This window comes from Capsella rubella, unplaced genomic scaffold, assembly GCF_000375325.1.
Source record: "Capsella rubella cultivar Monte Gargano unplaced genomic scaffold, Caprub1_0 scaffold_3, whole genome shotgun sequence".
Taxonomy (NCBI): Eukaryota; Viridiplantae; Streptophyta; class Magnoliopsida; order Brassicales; family Brassicaceae; genus Capsella; species Capsella rubella.
Window position 1 is genome coordinate 13,337,779 of NW_006238921.1, and position 15,604 is coordinate 13,353,382.

Below are 15,604 nucleotides of genomic sequence, written 5' to 3' on the forward strand. Positions count from 1 at the left end.
CTTTGATTTCTTTGTTCATGACGAGAGAATAACGAAGCCATTGCAGTAGTAGAACTGTAGAAGGTATACGAATTAAATCGTTAATTTGGAGGAGATGGGATTCATAAATTTGAAAATCCAGTTTAACCCTTAAACCGTTGCTAAGAATGAGACTTGAAAACTTCCTAATTAACTATGATGCTTCAGTTTTTTTAATCATCTACTGCCTTTGGAGTGAAGTCATTGTACCTTGATGATGTTCTGTTCTTTTTTGGGTTTTTTTTTAAAGGTATGGAGAACAGACACAAGTCTGAAATCAAAGGTTTAGTTGTGTTAAAGGTCAACACATGTTTCGACGCCAACGTGTCATTTACTAAGAACAAAACAAACTAGATAATGTAATCACAAGTTGATACACATTCAAGGATTAACATTTTAAATATAATTCCAATTACTAACAGAACTCACAAGTTAAGAATTAAGCACAAAAGTCAGATCATCAAAACCTTGAGCTACATACTTAGTTTTTTAAAGAGTTCATATCCTGCCTTCATTCTCTGCACCATATCACATAGTTTCTCCTGATCCATTTCCTTGTATGAAACTCCACTCAGTTTCTTCCTGCGTATCGTCCATGGGAGTTTTTTTTTTTTTTTCTTCCATCTCAACTAATCGAGCCCTATACAACTGAAACATGACAAGACATTAGTAGAGGTCATCAAGCATTGACTATATGTCCTTTGAAAATCAACAAACTTTAGATGCATTAACACCATTTTTTGCTTTTACCTGCACTTGATCGTCCAACTTCTTTTTCATTATTTCCAACTTAATTAGAGTATCCACACCCTTCTGAAACATGAAGACATTACAGGTCAACCATAACTATATCTTTACATAACAGATCGTCAAGCATAACTATATAAGTCCAAAATCAACAAACTTGAGATGCATTAAATCCATTTCTTGCTTTTACCTCCACTTTCTCGTCCAACATCTTTTTCGTTTCTATTACCTTAGCCAGAGCAGCCTTACGCTCCTGAAACATGAGAAGACATTACATGTCAACCATGACTCATATCTTCACAAAATGTTAAAAACTTGAAATGCATAACACCATTACTTGCTCACCTTTACCAAGGACTTTCCTTCAGCCAACGCCTAAAACATGAGAAAAATCAGATGAAGATATTAGAATTCAACAGTAACAATATCCTTTCACACACACACAAACCAAAAAAAAAAATCATATCTTGCTTACTTGTTTGGCGTCTTTACGTATGCGATTTAGGTTAGGGGTTAAAGCATCATCTGAAAGAAAGAAAACAAACACATTGATGAAGCTTGTTTCTCAAAATCCAAAACCATAAACTAATTAATGACTTAAAAGATCCTTTAGAGCCACATACTTGTGTAGTATCCAAGAGCAAACATTGGTGCTCCCGCAAAAGCTCTCCCAAATAATTCCTTCCTCTGGTGAGAAAAAAATGATTGCTCTTTTAAATCTCTCAGTTCATGGTTTTATCAAGATCAAGCAAAAGAGACAAATACAAAAAAACAAAAACAAAAAAAAAGCAGGAGAATGTTACCATGATCTTCTTAATCCTCTGAGAGAGAAATTTGTAGTGATTCTCTTATTCTTCAGTATTTATGTAGACTGTGGTGGAGATAAGATATCAAACACAAATTCACCATTACAGAGAACTAAATACCAAAAACAGATTTCAATCAAACCAGAACAAACTCTTTGTCGATATAAAGAAATAAACCAGAAATCCTCCTAAGGAAAAAAAAAAGTCAGGACCTTTCAAGCAATAGAAATCTTATATGTCAAAAGAGCTCTAAGAAAAACCTCAACATAAACCCTGACAACAAAACTGAAAAAAGTGAGGAGCTTTTGCATTGATTTAGTTGTCTAATGAAAAAAGTCAGAAGCTTTCAAGCATTAGCTATCTTATGGGTCAAGAGAGCTCTTAACAAAAACCTTAACATAAACCCTGACAACAAAATTGAAAAAAGTCAGGAGCTTTTGCATTGATTTAGTTGTCTAATGAAAAAAGTCAGAAGCTTTCAAGCATTAGCGATCGTTTATGGGTCAAAAGGGCTCTAACAACATAAACCTGACAACAATATAGGACAGAAACAAAACAGAGAAACGGCATTGACTCTGTAAGAAAGAAAATAAATGGGCAAGACCTAGTAATCTTTTGCGAGAGATGGACGATAAGTCTCAGGAGATGATGCTGTTATAGTCTTCGATTTTTTTGAGAAGAGAGCAACGCAAGCAAAATGTTCTTCTCCATCTCCAAATAGACCAGTACCTTCCTTTAACATAAAACACTGGAAAGTGGAAACAAACAAGAGGGAAGAAAAAGCAAACCGGGTTTTATGGATTTTCTTTTTACTTACCATTTGATTTCGGTTTGCTTCTCTCTTGTTGGATCGTGTTTGTTGGGAAATTGGGAAAGGCCCTAAAAGTGTAGAAGCCCAAGAAGTGTTTGTCATTTAACCAATTCCATAGTAATAGATTAGAAACGAAAAATAGTTACCAGACAAGAGAATTGGGCCTATAGCGTCTATTTCATTGTTCAAACCGGCATGTTGTTTGAAACCAAGAGCTTCAAACGGTTTTACTTACAATTTTATTTCGGTTTGCTTCTTCTTCCCTCTTTGTTCTGTTTTTCTTATAAGTTTACGGATGCATTATAATACAAACACATATGTGTTTATCCGTAAAAATCACAATATCTATATTTTTTAACATCAAAAGATTAAAAAAAATAGTGCGTTGACCAAACCCTTAAATTTTAACTATGAGATCACACAAAAACGCACCGTTACAGCAATTGGGAAGTACATGGGTTTAAGTGTGTTTTCTCGAGTGAATATTTTATCTAAGGGTTTTGGATTTTCCATAACTTTGATCTCTTTGGTTTGTTTGATCATGACGAGAGAATAACGAAGTAAACTAGAAGCCATTATAGTTGTAGAACTGTAGAAGGCGTAGACCAATGAACTCGTTAATTTGGAGGAGATGGGATTCAAATAAATGAGACTTGAAAACTTCCTAATTAACTATGATGCTTCAGTTTTTTTATCATCTACTGCCTTTGGAGTGAAGTCATGGTACCTTGATGATGTTCTGTTCTTTTTTGGGTTTTGTTAAGGCATGGAGAAAAGACACGAGTCTGAAATCAAAGCTTTAGTTGTGTTTATCTTCTTTTATTAGCATAGTGTTTTTAACTATGGAGATCCCTTGTGTTACTGTGTTAGCCATGTGCTGGGGATACTTTCATTATATTTGTCAAAACTTTAAATACTTGTGATTTGCTAACAGCGAAACAAACTAGATAATGTACTCACAAGTTGATACACATTCAAGCATTACCATTTTACATATAATTCCAATTACTAAAAGAACTCAGAAGTTAAGAATTAAGCATAAAGGTCAGATCATTAAAACCTTGAGCTACATACTTAGTTTTTAAAGAGTTCATATCCTGCCTTCATTCTCTGCACCATATCACATAGTTTCTCCTGATCCATTTCCTTGTATGAAACTCCACTCAGTTTCTTCCTGCGTATCGTCCATGGGAGTTTTCTTTTATTTCTTCCATCTCAACTAATGAGCTTTCCTATACAACTGAAACATGACAAGACATTAGTAGAGGTCATCAAGCATAACTATATGTCCTTTGAAAATCAACAAACATTAGATGCATTAACACCGTTTCTTGCTTTTACCTGCACTTGATCGTTCAAGGTCTTTTCAATTGTTTTCAACTCAATCATATTAGCCATACACCTCTGAAACATGAGAAGACATTACATGTCAACCATGACTATCTCTTTACATAACAGATCATTAAGCATAACTATATATGCCCTTTCAAAATCAACAAACTTGAGATGAATTGTCACCAATTCTTGCTTTTACCTGCACTAGATCTTCCAACATATTTTTCGTTTCTATCACCTTAGCCAGATCAGCATTATGCGCCTGAAACATGAGAAAACATTACATGTCAATGTCAACCATGACTTATGTCTTCACAAAATCAAACAACTTGAAATGCATAACAACATTTCTTGCTTACCTTTGCTAAGGAATTTGCTTCAGCAAACGCCTGATGTGAGAAAATCCAGATGAAAATATTAGATATTAACAGTAACATTATCCTTTCACACACACACACAAGCCAAAAATAACATTTCTTGCTTACCTGTTTGGCTTCTTTAAGTATGCGATTTGTATTAGGGGTTAAAGCATCATCTGAAAGAAAGACAAGAAACACATTGATGAAACTTGTTTCCCAAAAAGCAAAACGATAAACTAATCAATGACTTTAAAGATCCTTTAAAGCCACATACTTGTGTAGTATCCAAGAGCAAACATTGGTGCTCCCGCAAAAGCTCTTCCTCTGGTGAGAAGACAAATGATGCGATTATTCCCCTTTTAATCTCTCAGTTCATGGTTTTATCAAGATCAAGCAAAAGAGACAAATACAAAAAACAAAAATCAAAAAGAAGCAGGAGAGTGTTACCATGATCTTCTTGATCCTCTTATTGTTCAGTATATATGTAGACTGGTGGAGATAAGATATCAAACACAAATTCACCATAATTGTCATTACAGGGAACTAAATACCAAAAACAGATTTCAATCAAACCAGAACAAACTCTTTGTCGATATAAAGAAATAAACCAGAAATCCTCCTAAGGAAAAAAAAAATTCAGGAGCTTTCAAGCAATAGTAATCTTATATGTCAAAAGAGCTCTAAGAAAAACCTTCACATAAACCCTGACAACAAATTGAAAAAAGTCAGGAGCTTTTGCATTGATTTAGTTGTCTAATGAAAAAAGTCAGAAGCTTTCAAGCATTAGCGATCTTATGGGTCAAAAGGGCTCTATAAAACACCATAACATAAACCCTGACAGAAAATCGAACAGACAGAAGAGAAGCGAAACAGAGAAACGGCAGTGACTCTGTAAGAAAGAAAATAAATGGGCAAGACCTAGTAATCTTTTGCGAGAGATGGACGATACGTTTCAGGAGATGGTGCTGCTATATTCTTCGATTTTCTTGAGAAGACAGCAACGCAAGCAAAATGTTCTTCTCCATCTCCTGCAGACCAGTACCTTGCTTTTAACATAAAACGCTGGAAACAAAAGGGAAGAAGAAGCAAACCGGGTTTTGTAGAAAGTACGTAACAATTTTATTTCGGTTTGGTTATCACTTGTTGGACTGTATTTATTGTAAAAGGCTCAGGAAGTTTGAGAAGCCCAAGAAATGTTTGTCATTTAACACTAAATTGGGCCTAGAGTATCCGGCCCATGTGTACATAACAAAAACTCATGCAATTGTGAGAAACCAGCACGTTGTTGGAAATCAGAAGTTTTAAACGACAGGCTGTGTTTATATTCAAATGTCCCACATCGCTCAGACCCAAAGCAATGACTGGGGAACCAGGAATATAAATATTGAAGCGGACGGTACGAGAAAATTACTTACCTGGACGGGGTCAACTCGTGATCAAGAAGACGAGTGGCCTATGCTAGTGACCTCCATTGCACATAACGGAGGGGTGCTTAGCTTAAGGTCTTCCCACGAGGAAGAGCCTACGTCATTATTTGTGGCAGAGGGGGTTTGCGTTCGCGCAGCCCCTACCATACTTAGTCTGAATCTTCACGTTTACAATTTTAGTCTCTACCTTCTTATCGGCACACTTATGTAGTTTTTGTTAGGTTCAAAGTCCCACATCGGAGCACATATAGAGTTGATGGGCATTGTGTGGGTATAAATAAGGAGGCTCTCACTTGATATAACTCATCTTTGCGCTTGGGGCAATGACGCAGCTAATGAGGTCTTAACCGAGGCGCGTCTATTGCTGGTTGAAAACTATTTCCAAACCCCCTCCTAGGCCTTAAGCTTGTCTTGGGCCTTCGAGAATTTCTGGAAGAGCTCCCTTTGGGGTAAAGCTCTACAATTCTTAGTTCAATATTTGGTCCATTAAGGTTTGTTCCCAAATACGAGTTTCATATAACAAAAACACAATAGTAAAATCTGGAGCAAATAGGAAATCACAAGTGCAGAACTCAGTGCATATAGATTATTATACTCATACATTTTGTTTGGTTTTTCTAAGACCTACAAGTCGACAGACAATTCGAGTATTCATTAGAGCAGATTTGATGTGTTGATAACAATCTTTAACATTATTCTGCTTATTCCAAAACCCTTCCCCAAATCACTTGTTGCTATAAATCAGGTATTAATATTATTTTTTCTTTATAAGAATCAAAGAGCTCAAAAATCCCTTGAACGAACTCGCTCTGTTTTCAACAAAACCACCATCGACAGCAACACGCAAACACATCTCCACGAATCTCCTCCGCTGCGATAATGCTGCAAAAATTTTGTAGGTTAATTAAGAAGAGTTAACTAAGGTTGGATCATCAAATTAAACCTTGAGCTGTTTAGTTCTTAAATACTCCATATGTAGACATTCTACCATCCTTCTCTCCACGAAAGAATTGAGAATGAAGTTGGACGAATCGATCTAAAGCGGAAAACATAGGAAGAAACTGAGCCATTTGAGCTCTATTCTTCTGAAACATTACACAAGACATTACATATACCAACTATCTATATATATATATATATATATATATATATATATATATATGTATATTTATTTATTTATCTCCTTTCAAAATGAAATAACTTTTAACAACATTCTTGTTAATCTTTTTTTACCTCTTCCAAAGACTTAATCTGAGCTCTATACCGCTGAAACATGAGAAATTCCAAGGGACACATTAAAAAAAAAAAAAAAAAACCAACCATTATATATATATTGAATGGGGACTTTGGGTTAGACTCTTTGGCGTGGATTAATGAACATCGAGATCGACAACAAAATGGATAATAGATTTCTTATTAGTATTAAGTTCTTGATACAAAGTTACAATGTGTTCGTAAAACCCTACTAGTGCCTACTTATACTATGACCTAAAATCTTTCGGTTCAACTGATCTCTGTGATTTGCTCCAACGACTTCATCCTCGTCCCAAAATCGCCTCGACTTCCTTTGCGACACTCTTATCCATCAAATGGGCCGATGACTTCCTTCGCATTAAGCCCATCTCCCGTCTAGTCACGTACTTATCTGGGCCTGAAGCTAATGAGCTTGGAACGTAGAAACCCATCACCAACTATTATGTATAATTTGTACACTATTAGTTTAACTGTTTGTGACTATTTCACACTTGTGTAGTAAATTTTCTAAATGAAAATAATATTATTTTTTTCTGTGTGTTTTAGTATTAATAAAAAGAAAAATGGAAGAGATGGAGTACACAGTACAATAATGATATCCCAAATAGTAATAATTAAAAATTATGAAAGATGTCAGCATTAAAGAAACACAACTTTGTTCTTTTATGTAATTGATCCAAAAGATTGAAAAGTAAGAAAATTAAAAAAAAAAAAAAAATTAAAATTAATTTCCCTTGATAAGGAACTTTGGTAACTTCGGAGGGACCGAGGAAGGTTTTATTTGCCCTCTCAGATAAGCTCACATGGCCGACTCCATTAGCTGTCCAATCAATAAGTACTCTAATCTATCTTAACTCTTCTTGTAATAATAATTTTTGTAAAAACCCTAAAACAAAACTTGAACTCCATCTGAGATTTGATCAAGTACTACAGTGGATTAAAGATTACTACAACAACAAGAACAAGAAGAAGAAGGAAAAAAAAAAACTTTTATAGAGATCTCTAATAATCCTAATTAGACTCACTTTACATAAACTTTATTATGCAATTAATTTACTGCTATAATAAAAAACAAAAATTAGCTTAGTGTTAAGGAAGAAACGTAGGAATGGTAGAAGAAGAAGAGTGTTGATGATGTTGATGTTGATGTTGATGTTTCATCTCAGCCGTGGAAGCGTGACCGCACCGGTCACATCTCACCGGCGTAAGAATCCGGCGACAAGAAGGACAAGAAGACCTAGATACCAACCATTTATCAATACACGCCACGTGGAATGAATGGCCACATAGAGGAAGCACTCTTATCTCTTCTCCCTCGGCGAACTCAGTGAGACAAATAGCACATTCCGTCGTGTCTCCTCCGTCTTCAGCACCACCGGAGGCGGATTCCGCGGCGGTGAAAGTGGATCTTGGTAGGGACTGTAGAGCTTTCTTTTTCAACCCTTTGTTAGGAGACGGCGAAGAAGAATCTCCTCCACCGGTGAACCTCCTTAGCCAAGCGCAGCGTACGACTGCGGCGAGGCCAGCCACACATATAAGTGCGCAAAGAAGAGCCGACAAGATCACCACCATGTCGGATTCCGCTGCTATCATCTCCTCTGACGGTTGTGGCGGCGGCGCAGCCGTCTCTAGTAATCTTGACGGTCGAGTCATCTTTTTCTAAGCTTTGGAGATTTTTTTTTTCTTTTTTGTTTTTGGTTTTAGCTTTGTGTGAGTTTGAAGACAAGAGTGATGAAGATAAGAAAGAATCTTGATCCACGTTCTAATAGAGACACATAAAGGATACATACAATATACATATAAACACATCTTTCATTTTACATATATAATAATATTGCATATAAAGATAAAATATTTTCTAATATTTAAATCAAATCGTTATAAAATACACGAAGAGAAACAAAATTAGTAAGTATTATTATTTTGATTGTTTTTTTTTCAAGTTAAATTGCTGAATTAGTGTTTACATGCAATTCGCATTTTTGCTTATAAAAAGGAGATGCATCTATCTATCTCCAACTTCTTCTTAGATCACAATTCTAAATTGTGTTTTCTTGTGTGTGTGTTTATTATGACTAAGTCAATTGATGTTGTGATCATCAAGACTTATTTATTTTTCATGATATTAGTATATATTTTTATTTATGATATATTAAATATGGATATAGAGAGGTGAAGGTGACTGATACTGATATTTATTGAAATTTTGTTTGGAGTAAATAAGTAAGAAGAAGAAAAGATGGGTAGGTGGGTTTGGCTTTATAGAAAAATTATAGGTTGAGTTTTTGACAAACACATTATCAAAAGGTATAAGTAAGCTCCTTGCTCACCTAAACGGCAAAACCTACCTTCGATTAGACTCTTTTTTATTTTTATTTTTTTGTAGAATTCTCTTGCGATTCAATAATATGTTTTGATTATGTCATAACCCTAAATAAAATAAGAGGATAAAATTTGATTTAATAATAATAATAATTTGTATCAAGTGCTAATATTTTAAATGGTAAAGATTTTTGGTAAAAATTTAAAAGTTATTGATTCGAATAGTGTTTAGGACGAAACTATATAACTTGTTTTGATTTCGGATCTAAAGTGATATAATGTAATAACTTTGACCTAGAATCTTTGAATTATAAAAGAAAAAAAAAATAGAAGAACAAAAACAAACAAATGAAAGATCACTGTGTGGAGTATAAAATGGTATTTGTAAATAACACCGGCCAAAATTGGTTGGTTATTTATATAAGATTATTGTTCTATACTTTTATGTTTTCTAATATAATTCTTTTGCAATATAACAAATTTTTGCCAACCAATTAACCGACCATTTGTTGGGAAACGAGTTTATTTTGAAGCTCGAAATAGTTTTTCGTAATATGTTTTGGATCTAGTAAGTTTTGTATAAGCCTAGGTGGGATCTGGATTAAAAAATAAATCAATTACCCAAAACAGAATCTTTAAAAATTGATCAACGTGTCCATAAATTTGGTAGGGATATATACATATTTATAAATCGGAATAGGATACAATTTGACACGTAACGTATTTGTGAAAATTTGTATAGGAATTAATATATAATAACCCACGAAGGTACACGTCTATATACATTTGAAGTAGCACACCTTGACCACAATAGATAGATCGACTAGTCTATTATCAAACTAATTTACAACTTTGGTTTTGTCACGTCTAACAAACCTCAAAAACCATCTTGACTCTTTTATCATAATGGTGTGACTGTGTAAAGTTATCTGAACTGTCACTTATAGAACCAAATCACCAATACTCTCTACCTACATGATGAATTTTCTATCATTTAATTGGACCCTGATAAAATTATCTTTAATGAATATAAAACAAAATATAGGTTTTGATATATAGAACAAAATGATACATCAGATACTATACTAATACTACTATATATGATATATAAATTGTCCATTTTAACATTGGAGTCACTTGTTTATAAACTGATAATGTTTTCTTCTCTTCTTTTAGCATTTAGGTAGCTAATAATTAAACATACACCCTATAGGGAAAGTAGTAATACAACTTTAAGTCTTTAACCAACTTATAAAAAGACAGTAGAACTTGAAATATAAAAGACATCCCGAAATGGAATCTCTTTTAGCTAAAATGCTTCTTCTTTTTTTTTTTAATTTTTTTTTGATAAAAAACGTCTCTTTACATGAATGCAAGACATGTGAAGCTTACTAAAATACAAAGCAAAAGACAATAATAAAATAATAGAAAATCAATAATGAATTAGAAAAAAAAACAATCGTTTAACCCAAGTTTTTTGGTTTTAGCTAAATTTAGTCTTGAATTAGATAATGTTGCTCTCTTGAAAAAAAAAGTATTTGCAACGTTTTCGACTTCGAATGTTATATATGCCTTACAGACCTTTTTTTTTTCTTATGAAAAAAGTTATGCCTTACCTACAAACTAACCTATACTTTTATCAGATTTAATCACGAGAAACACTATCACCTTAGTATAATTTTTTATTTTTTTTTATTTAAAAAAACGTTAAAAATTAATCTAGTTTTTCGCAAAAGTTAGAAATTCCATTAAGGTGCTGTTTGTTCCGAATTCAGAACTTCATTACATTTTATTTTATTTTTGGTAAAAACTGCATTACATCTAATATATACATTATTTTCATCACAAAAACTTCATATCTCAACAAATAACAACTACTGCAGTATATATATATATATATATTGCACATGTGCTTGTCTGATGACCAACTATATAAAAATCCAAAAGTGATACAAAACCTACTAATGATAAAATGGGTGCACATGTGCTTGTCTGTCGCTTCGACTTTATATTTTGTTGTTGTTCTGTTTAAAGTGAATAAGTCTTTTAAGTTTTAAGTTTATCTGTGAAGTACCAATCAGAGGGATTTTTCTGTAAGGAACACTTTTTAATTATCATCTTTTAGAGATATCAAATGATATGATATTTTTTATAGTTCCCATGTGCTCCCCTCTGTGCATTGTATTAGCTTATCCATCGAACTCTCTCTCAATTATTTAGCATCACTATAACAGCTACATGAGTATCCGCCGCACTATGCACACAGATTTGTTTATTAGTTGAGTAATATTGTAAATATGTTAGTTTTTTCCTTCTTACCATTACATTCTTTGGTTCTTAACTTCTTATAAATATTCGAAAAATATATATATATATATATATATATATATATATATATACTCACACAAAAAAAGCCTAAGGTTGTTTTGTGAGAAAGCAAATGATATCAAAAATGAAAAAAGAGACTGAACTTTTCAAAAGCTAAAACATATGGAGAGAATTGGCCATTTGTGATAAGAGGCCTACCCGCATGTGAACTCTGATTCAATTTCTTAAAGGGCTTATATATGGTAGTCCATATTTAACTTCTTTACCAAGGCATTGATTTACAAAAGCATAACATAATAAACCCTAAGCAGATTCCACAATTTGTTTTGTATACAAAATAGTATTGCAACTATGAACTTATCTCTACGAAGAAGAGCTGAAGATAACAATGACCAGTTAGATGATCAAATAGAAGATGAAAAAAGCAAAATGAACATTAAAAGTCAGACAAGATTTACCACATGATCCTCTCAGGATTACATTTTTAAATTAGCTTCTGCCAAAGTATCTCCTAAGTCTCCTTAGTCTCATGAGTCTATTCCATAACCCCTCTTGATCTACTACGTTAAAAACAGGGTCTTTGAAATCTCCTTTTGTGCTTAGCTCCTCAAACGCGGTTACAAGGTTCTCCAGCCTTGCAACAAACTCTATGAGAAGGGAAGCAAACGTAGCCAAAGACAAAGAACTCGCGCTTTCGTATACTTTATATACTGTATCATTCACTACAGAACCATCAATGAAAGACACGCTTGGCCACGTCTCCCGGTTCCTTAACATCATACTCTCTGTTGACATCCATACATTAGATCCTTCATTACCACTAGCTGGATCCTGATTGTTGCTGTTACTATCCCATATCTGACTTAAGGATTTGATCACTTTGGTCTCGTGAGCTTCTTCTTCTTCTGCCTCAGCTTGCTCTTTAGTAGCCGCCCAGCTTTCTGAGTTGACAAGAAGGTAAGATTTAGTGTCTATTTTCATTTGTAGCTCCTCTGCTGCACGTTGAACGTCATTTAGAATCTCTCCGGGGCTAAGCTTCTCCATTTTCTCCACATTGTCTCCAATCAAACGCAGAACTTTTGCTCCTTCATTACCAACTCTTTGAAGCTCATTACGAAAAGCTTGTCGTTTGTCTGGAGCTGCCTGCCATATCACAGAGTCCACTACATCACCAATGCATGCTTTTAAACATCTTATATAGTTTTATTGAAATAGTATTAATAAAGCTTAAGTAAGGAACCTGTATCTCTGAAAGTATGCAACCATGTATTGCCATGACAGTGAAAGCACAATGCCTTAATGCACCACTAAGTTTGACATAGTTTTCCCAAGGATGGTTAAACGTTTTGTAAGGTCCATGTGGAGGCTCCCATATGGCAAATTCGAGCTACATGCATAAAGAAGCAATTCTTAATTAATGCTAATTTAAACATTCAATATATTTTTAGTTATATAGTCTATCAACTTCATGAAAAACATGCATACCAGTGATTCTTCTTGACTTGTAGATTGAATAGCTGACCTGTAGCCACTGTATAATGGATCATCAGATGTTTGGTACGTGAGAATCTTGGAGGGTACTCTCTCGTATTCCACACATTGCAAGTAGCCATTAACACATCCTAAATATTTAAGGGTAAAACAAAACCTGAAATGTCAGTTCAAAACCCAAAAATGTCAATATTAATACATCTATATACATATTATACGAATTTGATTGGTCCTTATACATTATCTAAATTTTTCCATCTTCGTTTTGAATTAGGACCATTGAAGTTATAATGTGAGTTTCACCTTCTAGTGAATTTGCCACATTCTTGAAATTATTGGCCACAAGTTTATGGAGATCTTCCCCGGCCCATATTGGAAATATGAATATATTCACAACCAAACAAGTGGTTGCACCGACAATAATAAACAAAAGCCTGTAGTAGGCAGTGCTGAAGAAGTCACCGGTGTTGTTACCCGAAACAAGAACAATACAGTATGTCAACAAGAACACTCTGAATGCGTATTCATAAGGCTTCATGGCCGGGTAGAGTTTTGAATAGCTAGCAATGAAACCTGATAGATCAAGAGTAAAAAAAGTATATGTTACTATATTTTATTTATCTTCAAAAACTTCATTGTAGGGAGTACAAGAAATTGTTGGGCAACCTGCAAGGAATATGCAGATTATGATGATGCCTTCCTTGAAATCTCCTGATAAAACAGAGAGCCTCGCGATGCCAAGAGCAAGTCCCCCAGCTGATAATGTTCCTAAAGCTCTGTTGAATCCTTTGACCAGAGTTGCTCCTACAAATTAAACAATATTTGAGTTAGGAAAATATTTTAGAGCCGTCCAAAGAGAAATTTATATTAAAGATCTTGGGCGGGTCAAGATATATATGAGCGACAAAATGAACAAAAGAGTGAAATGCAAGTCAATAAAAAGTGTTTAGAAAGAACTCCCTAGCTAGGCCTTAAGCAAATAAACAACCAATAACTTATAGGTTCGTTATAGCCTAATAAAGTCCCTAATCAATGCTTACTTAAGCTGGTGTATTATAACATATGAAATCGCATGATTCATATATAATAAAATTAAAATATTTCAACCTTAAAATGATACTCAAACTACATTAAAACATTCGGTAAATATATAAATATCAAGGGTAACAACATTCAGAAAATATAATATATGAGAATTATTTATAAACAATTATATGAAAACCCAAGGATGCTCATTAATTAAATGCAGGAGAAATAACATTCAAACATCTTAACTATGCATAATAACATAAACATTTAACCTTTAGGAGATATAATGACTAATGAACCAACGGCCTAATCTAACAACGACTATAGAACATGTGCAATTTTCATGATCAAAATAGATACACAAAAAACTCAAAAACCAAGAAAGATCAAGAACAAGAACGAATTCAAATACCTACGGAATACTCGAAAACCACGACGACAGTAAGGATGCCCCATACAGAGTATTTACTAGCTTCATGAAGTGGCTCTTTGAGGAAGATAACTATAGAGCAAAGAGAGAGAGCCATTCCCATCTTGACCGCGAAGAAGACCTTCCTAGGATCAGCTTGTCCCATCTCGTACAACTTGGCCATCCCGCGGAAACACCAGTTCGATTCATCGAGGAAGCCGGAATCATCTGAGTATCCATTCTCCGAGAGAAGCCTCTCTCTGCTTTGCTGATGAAATGGACCCATTTGTTTTTGGTTTTCCTATATTATTTCCTAAGAAGAACCTTGTTGTGTATTAAATAGAAAGAGATCATTTTTGTATCCTAACGTTGCACATATTGCTTCCTTACCCAATATATTCCCATTTATGTAAATACTTCACCACATCAGTGAATTTTTACCTTTCTTTTGTTCCATATGCGGACATGTGATGTGAGTGGACCTGGTTTGGTTATAAAGTGGTTTATTAATTACGCTCGTATCTTTATATACACCTAAACATAGAGACAGTTTAGGAAAATGTCAAAAACAAAAGTTTTTTTTTTACATATGGTTTTGTGACTTCTCGTGAGTAATGTGACTTGTTGTGATTTTGACATTGTGAAAGCGTTACGATTTATTACATCTACCGCTATAGCTCCGCTCACCATTCTTCTAAGGTCAAGCCTACCCGCCCTTTACTTGAGATTTTTTTCTTCACTAATTTATTTAAAAAAAAAATGATATGCTCGTTTTATTTTCCTAATTGAAATGCGTCATCTGCAAAGTAATGCAAAGACACATGCAAGTGAAATGTACCCAAAAAAATGATTAGCCTAAAATGTACGTAGTAGTACTATTGAAACTATTTGTAAATAGTTTATGTGCTCGATCGTGTTTGCTTGATGAGTGGAATACTTCTTCTGCAAGCTAATAACTAGTGGCTCCCTTGTTTAATGAATCTCTTGTCTTGTTTAATTAGACGATGGAGAGACAGCAAAAAACCTTAAACAGCTTACGAGATGGTTTACAAAATAAAAACAAAAACCGTGCTCAATCATGTGGACCATAATAAACTCATATAAACTAAATTGTGGCTCAAGTGTTACCACTCATTCTCAACTCGACTTTGGTTTAATCGATTAACTAAAAAAGTGAAAACCAAACCAACGTCATAGTTCAATTCGGTTATTTCGTAAGAGAACACAAGATTGACGAGAGGCCTGGGCGTCAAGGTACTCACTCGAGT

General features: G+C 34.1%; 3 protein-coding genes and 2 non-coding genes across 9 annotated transcripts; 2 read left to right on the forward strand and 3 right to left on the reverse strand.

The window, feature by feature from the left end:
* Positions 1-329: 329 nt before the first annotated feature.
* On the reverse strand, positions 330-2,302 carry LOC111831638. Of its 5 annotated transcripts, XM_023786625.1 has the most exons (8): positions 2,176-2,302; positions 1,569-1,636; positions 1,389-1,452; positions 1,241-1,290; positions 1,111-1,140; positions 956-1,018; positions 769-831; positions 330-666 (listed from the first exon to the last, which is right to left on the reverse strand). In XM_023786625.1, the coding sequence occupies exons 2-8, from the start codon at positions 1,569-1,571 to the stop codon at positions 547-549; spliced, it is 393 nt and encodes a 130-aa protein (XP_023642393.1). In that variant the 5' UTR covers positions 1,572-1,636; positions 2,176-2,302; the 3' UTR covers positions 330-546. The 5 variants fall into 5 exon arrangements, with proteins under 5 accessions (XP_023642393.1, XP_023642396.1, XP_023642395.1 ...); XM_023786628.1 differs by lacking the exon at positions 2,176-2,302 and having other exon boundaries at positions 769-828; positions 995-1,018; positions 1,569-2,103; XM_023786627.1 differs by lacking the exon at positions 2,176-2,302 and having other exon boundaries at positions 995-1,018; positions 1,569-2,102.
* A 3,181-nt stretch (positions 2,303-5,483) lies between these two features.
* On the forward strand, positions 5,484-5,647 carry LOC111831746. Its single transcript, XR_002834882.1, has one exon. It is a non-coding gene; the product is annotated as a U1 spliceosomal RNA (small nuclear RNA).
* A 161-nt stretch (positions 5,648-5,808) lies between these two features.
* LOC111831747 lies at positions 5,809-5,960 on the forward strand. Its single transcript, XR_002834883.1, has one exon. It is a non-coding gene; the product is annotated as a U4 spliceosomal RNA (small nuclear RNA).
* A 1,684-nt stretch (positions 5,961-7,644) lies between these two features.
* On the reverse strand, positions 7,645-8,485 carry LOC17892394 (probable E3 ubiquitin-protein ligase ATL44). The gene has a single exon (XM_006298584.2). The coding sequence runs from the start codon at positions 8,408-8,410 to the stop codon at positions 7,847-7,849; it is 564 nt and encodes a 187-aa protein (XP_006298646.1). The 5' UTR covers positions 8,411-8,485; the 3' UTR covers positions 7,645-7,846.
* A 3,383-nt stretch (positions 8,486-11,868) lies between these two features.
* LOC17893696 (aluminum-activated malate transporter 6) lies at positions 11,869-14,626 on the reverse strand. Its single transcript, XM_006297311.2, has 6 exons — positions 14,340-14,626; positions 13,565-13,702; positions 13,202-13,471; positions 12,893-13,029; positions 12,648-12,794; positions 11,869-12,550 (listed from the first exon to the last, which is right to left on the reverse strand). The coding sequence occupies exons 1-6, from the start codon at positions 14,620-14,622 to the stop codon at positions 11,897-11,899; spliced, it is 1,629 nt and encodes a 542-aa protein (XP_006297373.2). The 5' UTR covers positions 14,623-14,626; the 3' UTR covers positions 11,869-11,896.
* Positions 14,627-15,604: the final 978 nt, after the last annotated feature.